General features: G+C 40.6%; 1 protein-coding gene across 1 annotated transcript in view; it reads right to left on the bottom strand.

The window, feature by feature from the left end:
- Positions 1-14,541, bottom strand: part of myt1b (myelin transcription factor 1b) — a 119,258-nt gene extending 104,717 nt beyond the window's left edge. Inside the window, exons 1-2 of the mRNA XM_029507430.1 lie at positions 14,189-14,541; positions 13,842-13,962 (exon numbers count right to left, since the gene is read on the bottom strand). Coding sequence (XP_029363290.1) covers positions 13,842-13,869 — 28 coding nt within the window. The 5' untranslated portion in view covers positions 13,870-13,962; positions 14,189-14,541. The remainder of the gene's footprint in view (positions 1-13,841; positions 13,963-14,188) is intronic.
- Positions 14,542-18,204: the final 3,663 nt, after the last annotated feature.

Raw genomic sequence — 18,204 nt, 5'->3', positions numbered from 1 at the left:
GCCCATTTTTAAACAGGATTCATCAATTCTTCATGATGTGACCCAACACGAGCTGGCAAGTGACACCACACATGCATGAGGGCTTTCCCTAAATGTGAGTAAGACCATCACCAGGGCCCAGAGTTGGATCTCCCTGTGTGTGGGAGCGCATGAGGTACCAAGCCCCGAGAGCCACTGCAGCCCGCTGAAGCCCGTGGCAGGCAATGGTGAGCACCACACATCATAGACCAGAAAGAGAACTGGCAAAAGTTACCGATGATATTCTAATGGCTTCAGACAACGGATTGGCCTCCATACCTGTCCTGTCAGACCTTAGGGCTGCTTTTGACACCACTGACCATAATATTCTATGACAAATGCAGAGACATGCAATTGGGATCAAAGGAGCTGCACTAAGATGGTCCAAATCATAGTCATCAGATATCACTTTGTTCATGTTAACAATGACTCTTCCTCACACACTTTAGTTAATCATGGAGTTCCACAGGGTTCTGCACTTGGACCAATCCTTTTCACCCTGTATATGCTTCCTTTAGGCAATATTATCAAGAAGAACAGCATAAATTTTCACTGTTATGCAGATGATGCTCAGTTATTCTTGTCAATGAAGTCAAATGAAAATAATCAGCTAATCAGACTTCAGGCATGTCTTACAGACATAAAGATCTGGATGACCTGCAACTTTTTACTGCTTAAATCAGACAAAACTGAAGTCATTGTACTTGGCCTTAAGCACCTTGGAGAAGTATTATCTGATCATGTAACCACTCTGTATGGCATTAGTTTGGCCTCCAGTTCCACTGTTAGGAATATTGGAGTCTTACAAAATATTTAAAAAATTAAAAAGATTGAATTACTCTTTTTCTTTTAGTTGTGCTGCTATAGGCTGCTGGGGGTTGCGCTGAGCATTTACTGAGCATTTACTAGTGCACATTTAGAACTACCACGTTGCAAACACTGTATGTTTTGTTTGTATTTTCCATGGCATCTCCTCTTCTCCCATACTTGTTCTTTTTCCATCCCTCTACTGAGCTTCCCCTCCTCTCTTTCAAACTCACTCTCACTGCCTCTGCTTCTCTCTTTGGCCTCCCCATCTCTCCCTCTCTCGACCCAACCGGTGGAGACAGATGGCTGCCCTCCGAGAGCCCAGTTCTGCCCGAGGTTTCTGCCTCTTAAAGGAGGTTTTTCCATGTCACTGTCACCAAGTACTTGATCTTGACATGCTGTATGTGTAAAGTGATTTTATTCTGCTTTGGTGCTGTATAAATAAATTTGATTTGATTTTGATAAAAAAAAAAACCTTTAACACCAACACCAAGAGATAAACCTCCCTGAATAAGACTACCACTACTAGTAGTACTACGAATGATAATACTAATAGAATTGTCTTTTTTTCTTTTTCTTTTTTTTTTTTTTCCTATTTTGAGTCACCACAGCCAGTCAGCTCTGTGACTTGCGTGATTGATTTGGCCAGAGTTTTTACGCCGTCCTGCCCTCCTCTTGCAACCCTCCCCATTTCTCAAGGCTTCGGACCAGCATTCAAAGCTACCACTAGTTTGTGTTGTGACTGGGATTTAAACCCGGGGCCTCTGCATGCAAACCAAGGTAATAATAATAATAATAAATTAATCATGTGTATAATTTATCTTAAATTTATACTTCATCATAATGTAACCACATGCAATAATAAAGGCATTAATCTGTGTATTTAATAACAACCATTATTCTTCTTTTGAAGCTTTTCAAAAGAAGAATAATGGCTCTTTTTATTCATCTTCAACCGCTTATCCATTTCCAGGTTGCAGGGAGTGCTGGAGCCAATCCAAGCCAATGTTCAGGGGGAGGGCAGGGTACACAGTTGACAGGTCAGCAGTCCATCACAGGGCCAACACACGGACACCAAAAAACCACTCATGCTCAGACAATTTAGAGTCGCCAGTTAACCCAAACATGCTGTCTTTGGACGGTGGGACCGGAGGACCCAGAGGAAACTCAAACAGGCATGAAAACATGCAAACTCCATACAGAAAGACCCCAGGCCCAGGGTATATGTCTTCATATTTAGTATGAATATGATTATAAACTATTTATATAATGTATATAAATCAGCACAAGAGTACTACTAGTCAGCACCTTACAGCTGGGGTTCCTCGTTGGAGAATCAAACCCCTGTTCCCCGCATACCAAGCGAGTATACTTACCACTATAATAACAAGGCTACAATTCATACAATGATCCAAATCCATGTCCTTGTCCTCCTTGAAATGCCTGGTATAAAAGTGTAAGCCCCCTTCCCACTGACAACTATCAGTGGGAAGGGGGGAAATGCACCACAAAGACACTACATTTCACAGATGTGCTTAAAACTTTCCAAATTAATGTTTTCTCATAATCATATGCATGTGACATGTTTAAGGGGCATCTGTAAATGGTAGCTTCTGCCAATAATCTGCATCTGGTGGTTGGGGGGCTTCAGTGTATGGGGCACGATAGAGACAAACAAGTGAGAGGGATGAAGAAGTGACTTAGAGAGATGGCTAAACTTTTTGTTAAAGTTGAGATAAAACGTAACATAGAATTAACATTTAAAGAAAAGGCCAAGTTAGTGTTTGTTAGAGGCATTGCGTTTTTTCACTTCAAAATGATCAAAATCTAAAATTTTCTTATGAGCAACCTAATTCTTGCTTTCAGCTACACTCAAAAAGGCAAGTAAGACTATCAATGACCTCACACATGCCCTCTGTAACCACTTAATGCTAATGTTGATGTGAATCAGTTGTTTGTGCCAGCAAACACATTTTGATTTGAGCTGAGGAGAAGATTTGCAATGTAACTGCAAAACTTCAACGGGTAATGATTTGGAAACAAGATGTAAAAATGTGGCCAAGAATTTGTTGTTACTGAAGAAAATCTTGAAATATAAATTACATTTTCATACATATTTGACCCAAGTATAAATAAACAGTGCAGCTAAAATTATTTTTGAGGACTAATTAATCTGTTGAACCCATTTATACATATATATATATATTTTTTTTTTTTTAATTATAATTTTTTTTTTAATCATTATATGGCAAACAACAACCAGAACCTGATTTAAAAAAAATATACAGATCCACTGAATTACAGCAAAATCACTTGAAGATTTGTAATATTTTTTGGGAAATAATTTACAGTTAACAATATTGTTGTCTTTGTATTTTCTATTGATGGACATATCTATTGATTAATTGTTTCAGAAACACAGTTGAACTGTTGTCCAGTAAACAGAGAAGAAAAGGCAGTGTTTTTTGTTTTATTTTGATAGGAAAACATTGGTGATTTGTTTTTCTCATCAAGACTTAGATAATGTTAATATGAAGGAGCAGCCAAAAGCAGGTTGGCTTAGCTTAGCCTGGCTTTATCTGTAGTCCTTTACATACTCCCCATAAAATTACATTAGTCCAACACTATGTTTTTACAGATTATTGCCTGGGCCCTTTCTGTGTGGAGTTTTCATGTTTTTCTGTGCCTCTGTGGGTTCCCTCTGGGTACTTTGGCTTCCTGTTCATGTTCATGACATGTTCATAAGGTTGATTGGTGACTCTAGATTTCCCATAGAGCTCTATATGCCTTGATAGCTTAGCAATAGATTGGTGGCCTGTCCAAGGTGTACTCTTCCCTTGCCTAATGTCAACTGGGATTGGTTCCAGCCCACCTGCAAGCCTGCATGGATCAGTGGTATGGATAATGGATGGATGTTATTTGCTGGATGTGATTTAGTTTTAGTTTTCAAATTGAAACATGTATTTTAAAATGAATTTACATCAGGCCTGCTAGCTTTAGCTTTACATTGGAAGGACAGACTGATATTACTTTTCTCATCTCATCTTTTGGAAAACACATCTGTTTTCCAAAATGTCAAATTATCACTTTTAACGGTTGAAAAAATGAACACATTGAAAAACGGGTAGGTGAGAGGTTTTTTTGTGACTGAGACCTCTGTCACTCCTTTCCTGCCTCCTCTCCTCCACTCCTCCTCTCCTCTTCCCCTTAAACCGGCAGTTGGGTACAAACAGGCCATTATGCCAGACAGGCAGACATGATTTCTATCTATCTGTCTCGCCCTCCCATACAAACACACAGCACACAGTACTGCCGCTTCCTCTGCCTGTGAATGAAAGAGGAAGTGCAAAGGAGACTGAAGTGTAAAGAGTCCTCTGTCTCCTCCGTCTCTCTCAGACAGGAGTGACACCACAGCCGACAACAACAACAACAACAACGACAGTGACAAGCGGTGCTGCCGAATTATTCATGAGGGCTGAAGAACGCAACAGCAAAGAGCTCAGTGTCTGGAAAACTCACTCACTCAGCAGCCTGTGTTTTCAAAGTGATCCTGTTCATGAGTTACAACCCCAAACTTATACCTTCCAAGAGAATTTCCCTCTCAATGGCGCCCACCTGGTCCGAGAAAGGAAGGCTCCAAACTAAAGATTCGAGTATTAAGATCACTGTTCTCTAACTTGGTTGAAAAAGTTTGCAGTTTGCCACAAGTGGTGCTTTGTTGAAAATCGAGACATCTTTGTGTGACACCTGAGCTCAGACAAAGTGACTGTGAAAGCACTGTTTGCTGGTGGGAGATATGTTCCACATTCATAATGAGGAGATAAACAAACTTTGTCGCTTTCAGGTTACAAAGTTTAAGTCACTTTCAGCTCATCAATGCTTTAGGAAAGGTCGGATATAATTATAGTCATCTTTAAAACTAAACTGTGATTCCATTATTGTAAAATCTACAGTTAAGTGACCTCTCTCATAATACCTCAGTGGTTTATTTGTTTTGCTAAATTGGCCTTAAAGAGCCATAGAACTCAGCAGAGTCAGGAGGCCAGGAGAATAAGTGTGTTTTGTTCTTTTTACTTAAGTGTAAACTATCCAATGAGCATGAAACTATACTCCACCCAGCCGTCAGATTATGGTGGCAGCAGGTCAAGGAAAATAATCCAGACATAATCTCCTTAACAGCACTGGCCATACACGATGATGAGGCCAAAAGAACCACATCACATATTCATTCATTCATTAATTCATTGACATGAACCTCAGACACTGAACATCTTTAAAGGATGAGGTCTATTTTTTCAAACCTTAACCTTAAGATAAAGTTCATGTCTTGAAGAGGGGAGGTGATTTTGCTATTTTTTGTGTCAATACCATCTAGAGTGTGTGTGATTTATTTCTGCAAGTTTCTGAATTATTTGTTTCAATGTTACAAAATCTTGTAAACACACTAATCCCCCCCTTCAGGATGAATTGCATTAACTTGAGTGATTTCTTCACTCTTCATTTCAACATCATATTCATTCATTCATCTTCTGTTTATGTTTTTCCAGGTCACAGGGGCTACTGGAGCCTGGACAGGCCACCAGTCCATCACAGGGACAACACACAGAGCCAGACAACAACCACAGACCAACAACCACTCACACTCACACTCAGACCTACGGGCAATTTAGAGTCACCAGTTAACCCAAACACGATGTCTCTGGACGGTGGGAGGAAACTGCTTCAACATGTCAGTGTCCCTATGCACACCTGGAAGCATACTCTTGAACTGCTCATCACTGACTCCTTCGCAGTGTGTGGCCTTCATGTATATGATCTGAATGTGTCCGATCATATGATCATCTCCTTAGACCTGCCATGTCTGTCCCCTCACAAGTAAGCTAAAACACCAAATCAGCTTTGGAAACGGGAAAAATATAAACGCAGATATCCCGACAATGGACTTCTAGCTACTCCCCTCTTCAAATATCCCATCAGCCATCCAGTAGTGTCTCAGTGGATTTTTACAACACTGACAACTTTCACTGTCATCCAGTCACCCTGGTTCCCTGGTGAGCTGTCCTTGAATGGCAATACAGAGCCTCTAGACTTGTTCACAAACTAACCTATCAGAAAAACCCAAAGACCTACTCAAAGTCCCTTCAACAGGCTTGTTTAAAGTTTTATTCAAATGTCATCCAAAACAACCCTGGCAACTGAAAACAGCTGTGATCCACAATATATCATCAAACGGCACCAGAAAAAGAAACTACAGAGGAGCTCTGCAAAAACATTTTTACAATTTGCTCTGCCCTTTCTATCTCCTCCACTTTCCCTTCCCCAGTTATTGAGCATCAGCTTAGTATTTACCTACCTCTAATACAAAGAAAAAGTAAAACCAACCATCTGTGCACTTGAGTCATGTCCTTTCACCCTCATAAAAGCAAACGTCCCTGCCATTTTTCCATTGATCACTATAATAATAAACCACTCCTTCCAAATTTGCCATGTTCCATCTACACCAAAAACTGCCATAATCACACCAATGCTGAAAAACCAAACCAAATTTTTGACCAAACTTCTTCAAAACTAATTTTAATCAGATTTTTGCTCCACCCACAGCACCAAAACAGCCCTGGTTAGGGATCACAAATGATCTGCTGATGGCAGCTGACACTGGCCCTCCGTCCCTTCTCCTGGATCTGTCTACTTCTTTCAACTCTGTTGACAACATCCTCCTCCACCAACTTCATCATTCCATTGAACTCTGGTACTTCCCTAAATTGCCTTTGACATTGTGTTGTCCTCAGGGTCAAACATTTCCCAGCCTCAAGTAGGTGCTGTATAAAAAAATTAATCAAATTCAGTCATTTTAAACTGTTGAAAAAGGAAAAGCCAAACACTGGCAGGTTGTTTCTTAAGGCAATAAAAGATTTGGGGTTTGAAATGTAATTAACCTTGTTTATTTTAGAGGCTTAGTAGAGGCCAGTCATTTTTGACCTGGTGGACATGGAGAGTATGCGGAATGTGAAAACATAATACGGGTTACCAATGGTAAGCCTATATATACCTGGGATATTACCTGAGGATCTGATAGAAAGAGAATATAGTTATTTACTGAAAGTTTTGCTCCTGATAACAAAGAAAATTGTCACAAACAATTGGTTGAAGCCACATCCACCCAACATACTGCAAATGAGATACAGAGTACAAAAGGTTTTGGTTATGGAAATAACTACTGTATGTAACTGTATTTATTTTACTTACATGTGCTGTTTTTGGACGATTAGAGACAACCCAGAAATCAATGATTGTTGTTGGTGTCTACGTAAAATGTGTTTTGTTTTGTTTTTTTTATGTTTGACTGAAAGGTGGTAGGCACAGCAGCATACTGGTTAGCGCTGTTGCCCCACAATAAAAAGGTTGGGGGTTCGGTTCCCAGTCCTTTTTGTATGGAGTTTGCATGTTTTCCCTGCGTCTGCGTGGGTTTCCTCCCACCGTCCAAAGACATGCATGTCAATGTTAACTTGCGACGTTAAATTGACCGTAGGTGTGAATGCGAGCGTGAGTGGTTGTTTGTCCTTGTGTGTTGGCCCTGCGATGGACTGGCGACCTGTGCAGGATGTACCTCGCCCCTCACCCAAGGTGAGCTGGGGTTTGCTCCTCGCAGCCTGGATATGGATGAAGATGAGTGAGTGAAAGTTGGTACCCCATGTATGGGTGGAGGTGATGCTTTGGACTGAGTGGACTGTAAACTCAGGGCAGTGTGATTTAATGTCCATCTCCATGTGTTTGATCAATGTGGGATAAATAAAGTATTCAAAAAAAATGCTTATGATATAGTTATTTATTTAGTATTTATTTCTTTTTTAACGTTCAATGTCCTGGTCAGATTGTATTTACATCACCATTTCCTTCCTCTGTTCTTACCAGAACAGGATTTACATGTTTGAATTCAGACCAACGTTGTTCTAATGCTGCAGTCAACCAACCAAGCCACTCTCTGATCTCATCCTCCCAATGGCAACTTCCCTGATAGGTAGTACTGCAACAGTGGAAACAAGCTTTGATCCAGTTCCCTTGGACTGGGTGGAAGGTGCTTGGTTTGGCGGCTGCATATCTCAGAGTCCCTGCCACTGTGCACACTGCTGGGGGCATGACTCACCCTGAAGCTCCCTGGTGGCCCAACAGGGTTGGATCTGATGAATGTGGGTCACAGGGTGCTCCCTCTGTACATGCATGTGTGAGTCTGGATGAGTGTCTGCGTTTGAGACAGTCCACACCCAGACAGCCTTTGGGGTAAGAATGAGGAATGGGCCAATTTCTCAAAGCAGGAAGTGGGGCAGAAAGAGGGCACATATAAGCACATGAAAAATGAACACTGAGCCACACACATGCATGAAACAGGCAGTCACCCAAACACACAGATGTACGTGTGTATATTATATAAAGACATAAATATACAAGTGAGAGAACATATTTATTCTTAAAGCAGTTTGCATTTTGGTAAAAGAATATGTTCCACTACACAGAGCACTCAGAACAAAAAAGTACAAGCACACAGCAGAATACGGTACATATTGTGTGCCACCAGCAGTGCCCTGCTGAGTCTGTGGCAGTGTACTTCCCCAGTGTTTTCTGTCTCTTCCACTGAGCCTCACGGATCCTCTGACTGAGCCATGAATACTGCATGGGCTTTCCTGAAAGCACAGGCTCCTGTGAAAGCAGCAGAAAGAGAGCACGGGTTCCTCTTCAGGTCACTGTGCCACAGCGTCTATACTCTATATTTACTTTACATAACCCTGACTGTGACTGTGCACGGTATCTGTTTGGGTGTGTGTGTAGTTCTGTCTTTGTGAGGACCTCTTTGAGTTAAAGTGTGTGTATGTGTGTGTGTGTGTGCGCTTATGTGCATATTCATGTGTTAATGTCTGTATGTGTTTATGTGTGTATCAGGGGAGGATACACTCAAAAGGCCCACAGTGTTTGCAAGTGTTGCACATGAAGGTGATTGAGTATTGACACACTGATGGCCCGATAGGTATGTTTGTGTTTGTTTCCTGGGAATGTGTATGTGTTTGTTTATGCTGTAGGTGTAATAATATTCTTTGCCTGATAATCTCACATGTTTTCCTGCATGGACCAATGCTCAGACTGCATGGAGAATTTATTCAGTGTACCAGAAGAATCATCACACTCTGCAGGGCTGGGGGAAGGGAATATATGTGTGTGTGTGTACGTGTATACACATGTACACACACGAAGACAAAGATGACCAAACACTAGCTACAGACAATATGTGCACCACATTTTCCATTTCCTTGTTGTTAAGTGGGGCAGCAGCTCTTTTGGTGATAACAGCGGGGAATATAGACAATGGTGAAGGTGATTCAATAAGCAACCCAGATGCTTCATTTTGAAGGAGAAAACACACACATATTCATGATTCATGCACATGCACACCCACACACACTTACACAGTATATGTGCACAATGAAAACCTCCTTTGCAGAACTTGACATATGGCACACACAATCTTCCTCTCAATTTCAGATCCAACTCCCACAGACGTCCTCGCACGTCGGCAAATTGCCACCCCCCTTTCCCTCCTCTCCACTCCCTCTGCTCCTCTTTCCTCATCTCCCCATTTCTTCATCCCTCCCTCCCAATTCACTCTTCCTTCTGAAAGTCATCTGCTCGCTAAGCAGTAAGCAACATCATGGGGCGCTTGCAGAAATGAGAGTATACAAATGATTTGTGGCACAGGCGTCCCACTGGCGCCAGCCTAGATGGCTGTGCGGGGGAGGGGGAGATGGAGTGGGGGTGGCAGTAGGGGGGTGCAGTCCAGGGATGAGGGGGGAGACAAATGTCACTTTCACCTTGTGTTTCTCTAGCAGGCCCATGATGATAATTTTTCCCCGTTTTCATCGCAAATTTGTTTCAGACAAGGTCTAGTGAGGGAGAAGAGAGAGTAAGAGCGCATGAGGGAGAGATGGAGGGTGAGAGCAGGTCCCCTATGCTTGGTGAAGTAGAAAAAGAAAGGGAGGGAGAGTGGGTGAGGGGTGGGTGGGGGTTGTAATGAGAGAGAAAGGAGGAGAGGTACGTATGGGGGGTGTGGGGGGGCGCATCTGCACAGTGACCTTTTTCTGATCCAATCTCACTGATGAATCCTAATGAAGGATTTAATAAAATCACAGTTTACAATCTGTCTCTGCATCAAAGCGTGCAATCCAATTCAAAACACAGGCCCATCTACATTTCCAATATTGTTGCAAACCCATCAACCCAACCGAGTCCTTCCCCGAAAATAAGTGCTTGCATGTTTATGGGTAGTGAGGGAGAGAGAAATATTGGCCAGGCTGGAAAGAGTGAGCGGCTGGCACATTTGTTCCAGCTGTAGCCTAATGTCACAACTCGTCATATTCATTTGGCGCTCTAATGAGGCTAAAGTCAACAAGGTGCAGCATACATGAGTGGAATTATTACTGTGTCTCAGAGCTTAGTGAACAGTGAGAAGTAGACAAGAGAATAAAAGGCAAAAAGGACACGATATCAAAAGGGGGCAAGACAAGGGAAATCATTTCAAACTTGATATTGTGTGGGGCCTTCTACAGTTCACACAGACACACACACTTTTTATGCACATCAACGTAAGATTGTACTGACATTTCCCAAAAATCAAAAGGGCACACCTGTTACTCCATGAGTGCGCTTGGTGTCTGTAGAAACAAGACAGACAAGTAGAGCAATGTTTGAATGTCTCCAAGTTGATGCAGTGAAGTGAAGAAGCTAACTGAGGAAAAGCACTCTGTAAAGACTGGACTTAAAAGTGGTCACACTCAGGAAAAACTTTGTAACAGTGACATCTGCTGGTTATAAGTTAGCATGACAACCCTCAGCAGGGACAATACAAGAGCACCTGAGCAGCACTCTCACAAATGGTCAAAGATTGAGGAGCACCTCAGTTTTTACTGCTGTCAAATGTTTTAATATTTATTGATTCAATGTCCCAATTTTCCAAGATTAAAACAGAGAACAAAACAAGCCATCAGAGATTTTTATAACAAGGAATTATTGCCTAAATGGATCCGCCATCCAACTTTGCAGGATTTGGTTTGCCTAAAATTGATTTGATCACAAAAAAATAGTCAACCGATCAGGGGAGATGCCCTGAGCCTCACTGATCTGTCTTTAGTTACGCTTCAAAGATGGCTTTTGGTTCTTAAAAACACAAATATATCTTTTTAATGTTATCAACACTTCAAATAAAATACTTGAAACGTGTGAAATATGGATATCTAAAAACACTTTTTTAGACAGTAAACTAGGCCTTTACCTAGTCAGCAATGAAATTACCAATCTTTTGATGTTTGACTGCTGAAATATATGTTAAATAATATTTATCCTCATTGCCTTTTCACTGGCAAACAAGAAGAGGGCAGCTTTGACCATAGCGCAGACCAATTGGAGGGTTTTCAACAGGGTCAGTGATTGGAGTGGAAGTTGGTTCATTCTTCATTCACTGGTTGAAAAGAAGCTTAAACTGCACAGTGTCTTAATGTATAACATAACTCTAACTATAAAACTTTGGAATAAATCCACAAATCCAATAGCACATAATGGATCAGTGGTATCTCTGTGGAATAGGTACATTGATTGGATATGAGATCTAATGTCTGACGGCTGCCTGCACCTGAACAGCTGTAATTTCTCTCTGATTAGACTTCAGATTGCAATTACTTTCTGTATCGACAACACACTTTAATGAGAGTGTTTGTGCCAGAATCCCAATCTTCATGGACTGAGCTCTGAGCATTTTCACTTAAATACGGATGTTTAGGTGAGGTATGTGTGCTGAATATTTGCTAATACTGCCCGAGTGTGTGCATGTGTGCGCATGTGTCTCCAGAAGGTCTGAGTTGATCAGAGTGTGAAGCGACAGCTGTGCCACAAATCAGAGCCCATTTACTAGTGACAGAGTCATTAAAGCCTGCTCATCTCATAAAACACAATGCAAATGGTCAAATACCATCCACTCCATTCACGCTTATAACTCAGCCTACTGGGTACGCACATATACACACACACACATAAACACAAAAACCTATGCCAACACACAGAGGGGAATATGTACACACGCACACACATATATACATACATGCACAAGGACACAATCTCTTGCAAAGCTAAATCGAGTGTGTCAATTTGAGCACAGAGAGTGGTTTTCTGTGTGTCTCTGTGTGTATATGTGATAGCAACGAAGTGGTATTGGATATTTACTTAATGCACAGCAGCAGCAGTAAACACTATCACACTCTGTGCATGAGTTGTTTTTACTATAAGTGCATGACACAATACAACTACATCCTTGCATTTTTTGCGCTCTCAATTTAGCACAGATAATCTAAATACATTCAATATGTCTCAATGCCTGCAACTGAATTACAGTGTAGTTCATTGAGTTTTTTTAATTATTTTTTTTATAATAGGCTTTGGATCTCTCATTGAATAAAAACTACACTAAATTGATGATGTATTCCTCTTCAGTATTGTCAATATTGTTAGAGAAGCGAGTATGTTTCCATGACAACAAGCAGCTGTTACAGTAGGTAGCAAAACTTAGCAGCGGTGTTTTGACGAAATTAACAAATAGACAAAATTTGTTGAATTCACATGTTTAAGGTTAACTTTGACCTCCAGGGAGGGTTGACAACGGAAGAGTGGATTGAACAGTGACTTTCTCCCGAAAAAAGCAGAGGAAAAGACGACATGCAAAGCTAACGTCAGGAGGGGTGTGACTATTTTTTTCACAGTGGGGCTATTTTTATTGGGTAATATGTATTTCTGATTAAATAAAAACTACATGAAGTAGACTGTGTATTCCTCTTTCATATTTCCATTATTGGTAACTGCTTTATAAACGCAATACATCACCACAAGCCGTGGTATACATACACTCATTATACCACAGCTTAGGGGCGTTCTTCAGCCCGAAGTATTGCTTAATTATTAGTGTTCACATGAGCTCTCTCTTCCACACTTAAATTGCAAAAGAACAAGTGTGCAGTTTGTCTTAAGGACAAAGGTCAGTAGGTTGTTGTCAGTGTATTTTAGTGGATTGTATAAGTGCGTATGTATGCATACAGGACTGCTCACAACTTGCCAGTGAAAAATTTGCCAAACAGACTTCTCCAAGGCCTGAATACATTTGCTTAAAAATACCACCAGCTCTTGGGTATAAATAATTTTGAAAAAACATCTGATGATGATGACATAGATATAATTCAATTTTGTCTTCATAATTTCAAAACCACAACACAAGACATTGTGCAAAAAGAGAATAGTAAACAATGCCGTATACAAAGTCAACACCCAGGCAAAATTTATAAGACTAAACACAAAAAAATGTATTTTTTTTTCTCATCTCGATCACTAAGAGGAAGACCTGGTGTTGAAGGAGAGTGTCGGTCAGGCTTCCTTTCACAGATTTATACAGCATGTTAGAAAATCTGATCTGGGTCAGCTACTATACACACTCAGAAGGTTGATGTGAAAAATGCATACTGGTAACCAACAGTTAATAGCCGTTTCTCGATGGTTAGAAGACTGTAATGAGAACAGCCATTGGCATCGGTTTGAACAGATATCAAGAGTTTACTTTTCCATCTTTATCATCTTTTCGCTGCACAATTCCGAGAACAAATCTGAGAACACGGGGGTTAAAATATCTTTGCAGAGAAAAGAAGTTCAGGGTTGTATGGTAAGCTGTTAACTTGACAGCTACAACTGTCCACGGACAAGTTCTCCAAGAACATACAACATCCAAAAGCTACCAGGACCAAATATTTTACAAAGATGTGTGGACAAATTTCAGTGTGACACCATATGATCTTTACTTGTGGATCTACTTGTCTCTGGTGCTAATATCCCTTGTGCTGCAGCATCATGGCTTCATTGCTGTTTTAATTATTCATATGGAAAATTATGCATGTGAAAAGCACAGTAATGCTGGAGTCATGAAACATAAACAGACTTACCTTTCTCAGAGAATTGACAATCCTTCATGGCCTGGTCAAAGTCCAAGCATGTGAGAGCAGCTGTCAATGTTCCACCGACCTTGAGATCACCTAGAGAAGTCAGCTATACACCACCACGTGTCTGAGGGGGAAACTGAGCTTGTTTTACTATCCCTCACAATGCAGCCACATATTAACATGACATATTAAATGGCATCTTCCTTTAAGTTGTGTCATTATCATTATTTATTATTATCATATAATCTATTATGTCATTACTGCATTAAGTCCTCAGTGTGCTAAAAATGTCTGAACAAACTGATTTGATCCTTTTTAAACCAGAAAGTCACATGAGAAAAAATACGTACCTACTTTCCTCTTTCCTGTCCTGTGCAACTTTTTTAAAAATACTTTCCACTGCAATTCCCAAAAGTTTGAGAGTAATAGCACAGCTGCATGTGTTGAAAGGACAACAGCTGAAACTTTTAAGGAAAAAAGTTCTTCTTTTCTTTTTGCTGTCAGAGTGGTTTTGTTGTCACTTCAGCATTCAGGAAAAGAATGCTTAAGTGGCAATGTCTCCATTCAGGGGTGAGAAAGAGAAAGCACAAAACAAAGGGGTCACACAAAACCAAAACATGGCTGGGGGCATAAACTCCACTGAGCATGTGCCTCAGAAAAAAAAAACAAAAAACAAAACAAAAACAAAAACCACATGTTTATTTTGGAAAAACTGTGATCTAAGTCAGAATGCAGAAAACAAATATAACATGAAATAAATTAATAGCAGAGACTCAGTGTATACTTCAAGAAGAAATGTCGCCCATATAACAGATATTAAGTGAGCAGCCATGGTGGCCTGGCAGGAAAAAATTCAAAGTAAATTTAGAGTCATTTAGCAAACTGTTGTGCCCCAGGCATCTCAAACAGTCTGACACACAGCTCTTCATTGTCCAGCCTTGTGACTCTATAAGTGTATCACCCCTCAGCCTTCTCCTTTCACACCACTGTTTTACTCAGAGAGCAGGCAAGATCAAAAGCTCTGTGGTGGCAAAAAGTTATAAGAATTGCTTTAGGTAAGGTTCAAAATTTCTTTCAAAAAATAGCCATAACAAATGAATAATCCCAGCAAATGTGTGAATAGGGATGTCTTCTGCTCATGACGACATGAGATCCACAACATGCATTTGTACCCTGGCTGTAAAACTACTACAGCAGTAATTCAGCAAGGAAGTGTAGATGTAAACTCACCTGGATTTTGTCAGTTGAAGTTCGTTGGATGCTGGAGGAGGTGAGGACAGGTGCGGTGATTTCCCTAAACAAACAAACCTGGGAGAGCACCTGCAATTCAAATGCACTAGCACTGAGAACAAAACTAAGCCACATCCCCAAAACCTCAAGTATTTGCCTGCATTTGATTAGACCACTGTGACTGGGAAAATGCCACATTTGAATTAAGTAAACACCTATGAATAAATTATGGTGAAAATAACAACACTACAAGGATGAACTGTGTTGTCAAAAAATGGCATTTACAAAATGGCTCGCTTTTCAAACATGCACAGTAAATAAGGGCTGATTCAAGTGTTTTAATTTTGACCAGTACCCTTTGGCTAGAGCAGAAAACACCTGCTCTCATGTGGACAAAGACTCAACATGCAGCATCTGAGTTAAAAAAATAATAATAATAATAGAGACATACAGTACAGGCCAAAAGTTTGGACACACCTTCTCATTCAAATGAATGGGAAAGTGTGTCCAAACTTTTAGCCTGTACTGTAATTTTGCATCAGACAAGATGCAAATTCCTCCTCTATAGGGAATTGTTGGTTTTAGTTTCACACAAACACAGGTTAGTGTTGCAATGAAATTCAGAACATAATAATAATACATAGTTTAGTAATAGTTTTACATTTTATTTTAACAACGCTCAAAGATGCTTCACTCTGTGTCTGTTTGTGTGTGCATCCTGTGATAGGCTCATCACAGACACAACAACAGTATTTTTCTAGATCTTTTAGGTTTTCCTCAGCACGCTCCGAGCTCGAAATGGATTATCAGCAGAGTTACTCCGTGAAAAAAACTAGTTTTCTTGTCACACAGAAAGGACTGCATGCAGCCCGCGTCGTGTTTCTCATTCTCACCGGGTCATGTTTTTTCCGGTCGGCTCGCTAATCTTATTTTAGCGCAATGCAAATTAAGCTGTACATAAAAAATATTTAAATTTACAATAAATGTAACAACTTCTGATCAACCCGTAACAATTGCAGGATTAAAAATGGAACGTTCTGGTAAAACCACGCCCACTTCCGGTTTAAGTCGCGCCCCTTGCGAGTAGAATACAGATAATGTACATGTTTAAGCAGATATGAAGAGTGGAGTACTCACTCATCACTACTATTCATATCATCAATGTGTCACATACAGTGGGTACGGGAAATATTCAGACCCCCTAACATTTTTCACTCTTTTTACATTGCAGCCATTTGCTAAAACCATTTAAGTTGATTTGTTGCCCTCATTAATGTACACACAGCGCCCCATTGTGACAGAAAAAAAATCATTTTTGATATATTTAACACAGCTGCTATCCATTTCTTCTGATCGGGGGGAGCCCTTTGGGCCTTCAAGGTATTCAATGAAGGCTGAAGAAAAAATATTGAAAGAATTATTGTATTACTAATAAGGTAGGTGTGGTGGTTCGCACTGTTGGCCCACAATAAGAAGGTAGTGGGTTTGGTTCCTGGCTTGGGTCCTTTGCATACATGTCTACGTTAACTGACTCTAAATTGACCATAGGTTTGAATAAGAAAGTGACAGGTTGTTCGTGTTGGCCCTGTGATGGACTGGCGACCTGTCCAGGGTGTAACCCGGCCCCTCGGCCCACGTGAGCTGGGGTTGGCTCCAGCAGCCCCCCCGGCCCAGAAATGGAAATGCGGTAGAAGATGGATGGATGGATTTCTATTCATTCAGTATACAAAGTTACTGAATCGATTTCAAGTCACTGTGTGGATCAAATAACGAATCATTCTAAATGAACCAAGATCGTCCTTGAATAAAATCGGCAACCATGAATTGTGATTCGAATTGAATCGTTGTTAAAGTGGATCATTACACCCTGTAACAGCCCTTGGAATGACGATTCGTGAGATCGACTGATGCGTAAGGTCTTTATTTATTTCCTCTCCTCATAATCCTTACGGCACCATGAAACAGTTTTTAAAACACATACAAATAAACATCAAAATACAATTTCACAGAAAATTCATAAAATTTTACAGTGGTAAAGCATTTCGCGCAACCTCGCTGCGCTCTCTAAGGAATGTAACTAAATGCATGAATGAATTGCGTGCTGCGGTGATTGTCACAAAACCAAATCATGAATGAAACACATGCTCCTGCGATCAAAACAGCCTTCCTAAACAAACAAAGGAGGCAGCACAAGCTTCTGCTTTGTTACACAACAACAGTGCTTAAACTCCAAAGAAAACCAAACAAAACGCCGCCAAATCCTCACAAACACAGAAACAATATCACCTGGCCCGCGCGATGCTACACCCAGCCGCAACTGCTTTGACGGCTGTGTTAACTACAGCTCTGACTCAACAGGAAACACTTAAACAGTTAATGTTTATAGAAATAAAAATAAATCACATACAACAAAAGAAAACTTTACAACAATCCAAACGAAACAAATGTACCCCTTTTATTTTTTCGTTTTACCTTTTAGATATTCACACACAACTCACAAAATGGCCTTTTACACACCCCTAGTAAGTACCAGTAATAATTTCTTGATCATCGTTATAAATTTGGACAATATTTCTCTTAGGTTAATATAATAGAACAAAAAACGGACCAATCACAGTTTTTCCTCCAATGGCATCTGGGTAGGCTATTAAATCAGCATCACTCTTCTGTAGCTGTAAAGAAGTCCCGTGTAATTCAAGTCAATGCGGGCAATCATATTTCACCGAGTTGTGGGCGGGACCATAACACGACATCCTCCGAGTATTCGCGAATACCTAGGAAAACATATATAAGTCAACAACTCGCCAAAAACAGTGAGCAGGAATTGGCAGAGAGCCGAGGGAGCCCTGGAAGCAGGAGGGAGTGCGAAGAGAGGAAAACACACTTTTTGGTCGTTGTGGATTTTGACTTGCCGGTTGGCATAAACTGGTTTGTGACTGGATTGGGATGACATCACAGGTTGTAGATAATGAGGATTAAATGGACTTTGATGACAGGACTCCTGTGGTGAGTGGATAAGTGAGAGGTAAAGAAAATGGGAGGTAGCAGTTCAGATGAAGAAAACCGGATTGATCGCAGGAAGGTGGAAAGGGAAGAATTTAAGAATTTAGTTCAGGAAGGAAGAGGAGAAGGTGAG

This window comes from Echeneis naucrates, chromosome 7, assembly GCF_900963305.1.
Source record: "Echeneis naucrates chromosome 7, fEcheNa1.1, whole genome shotgun sequence".
Lineage (NCBI taxonomy): Eukaryota > Metazoa > Chordata > Actinopteri > Carangiformes > Echeneidae > Echeneis > Echeneis naucrates.
This window is presented reverse-complemented; position numbering and strand designations above follow the sequence as displayed.